The sequence below is a fragment of the Geospiza fortis genome, unplaced genomic scaffold, assembly GCF_000277835.1.
Source record: "Geospiza fortis unplaced genomic scaffold, GeoFor_1.0 scaffold22, whole genome shotgun sequence".
Classification (NCBI taxonomy): Eukaryota; Metazoa; Chordata; class Aves; order Passeriformes; family Thraupidae; genus Geospiza; species Geospiza fortis.
In genome coordinates this window covers 3,500-4,975 of record NW_005054700.1, presented here as the reverse complement: position 1 = coordinate 4,975, position 1,476 = coordinate 3,500, and the positions used below count along the sequence as shown (strand labels likewise).

The following is a 1,476-nucleotide window of genomic DNA, read 5'->3' as shown; positions in this document are numbered from 1 at the left end:
TGTCACAGAATGTCACCATGGGTCACACAATGTCACCCTGGGACATGGCACTGCTCCTCCTGCCCACAGCACAGCTCTGGGGACAGGGACAGGGACAGGAGTGTCACAGAATGTCACCATGGGTCACACAATGTCACCCTGGGACATGGCACTGCTCCTCCTGCCCACAGCACAGCTCTGGGGACAGGGACAGGGACAGGAGTGTCACAGAATGTCACCATGGGTCACACAATGTCACCCTGGGACATGGCACTGCTCCTCCTGCCCATAGCGCAGCCACCGCTCTGGGGACAGGGACAGGGAATGTCACAGAATGTCACCATGGGTCACACAATGTCACCCTGGGACATGGCACTGCTCCTCCTGCCCACAGCACAGCTCTGGGGACAGGGACAGGGACAGGAGTGTCACAGAATGTCACCATGGGTCACACAATGTCACCATGGGACATGGCACTGCTCCTCCTGCCCACAGCGCAGCTCTGGGGACACGGCGTTGTCACCCAGGGGGCACAGGGGATGGCTCGGGGGGGGATTTGGGCTCATCTCAGGACACCCAAAGGGAGATTTGGGGTAATTTTGGGGATCTCAAAAGGGATTTGGGGACACCTTGGGATCCCCAGGAGGGATTTGGGGTCATTTTGGCATCCCAAAAAGGGATTTGGGTCATTTAGAGATCCTCAAGAGGGATTTGGGGTCATTTTGGGATCCCTGAAAGGGATTTGGGGTCAGTTTGGGATCTCCAAAGGGAAATCCCAAGGGGGGAGGCACAGGAGGGGCTGATTCCTAAAAACCAGCGGGGATTTAGGCACAAAGAAACGCGATTTGGGCTAAAAACCCCTTAAAAAAAACCCCAAAAAACACAGAGGATTTAAGCAGAGCGAAACGGGATTTGGAATAAATCCCCCAAAACTGAGGGGGGGGGGGATTTGGGAGCAGGGAAATGGAATTTGGGCTAAACCCCTTAAAAACGAGGACGATTTAAAACCAGACGTTTTAAGAAAACCCCAACTGGGGATTATTTCCCCTCCCTCCAGGCAGGATTTTAGCGGGTTTCTTTCTCTCAAACGCGGCCCCGCGAGGGACGCGGGGAATTCCTCGCTCCCGGCTGGAATTTCCTGCCGGATTCCCGGCGGGGATTCGGGCGGGAATCGGCAGATTCCGGCTGGGTTCCTGAGGGCAAAGGGGCCCGTTTGGGTGGGAAAAGGCGAATTTAGGAGAGGAAAACGCGCGGCGGAGCCCCCGGGGCGCCGGTCCCGGATCCCGCGCCCGGGAATCCTGAGGGAACAAAGGGAACGCGCCGCGCTGAGGCCAAAAGCGCCTCTCCAGGGCAAAAAACCGCAGCTCTGAGGGAAAAGCTGCCGGTGTGAGGCAGGAAAGCGCCGGTTTGGGGCGGGACGCGGCGGTTTGAGGGCAAACCCCGCAATTTTGGGGTAAAAAGCCGCAGATTTGGGTTCAAAGCGCCGCTGAGGGGCCC

The 1,476-nt window shown here is 57.5% G+C and overlaps 1 protein-coding gene across 1 annotated transcript in view; it reads right to left on the bottom strand.

Moving 5' to 3' along the window:
- The window catches only part of CBX5 (chromobox 5), a 2,273-nt gene extending 1,932 nt beyond the window's left edge, over window positions 1-341 (bottom strand). The window contains exon 1 of the mRNA XM_014311240.2: window positions 256-341. Coding sequence (XP_014166715.2) covers window positions 256-323 — 68 coding nt within the window. The 5' untranslated portion in view covers window positions 324-341. The remainder of the gene's footprint in view (window positions 1-255) is intronic.
- Between the last annotated feature and the right edge of the window lie 1,135 nt (window positions 342-1,476).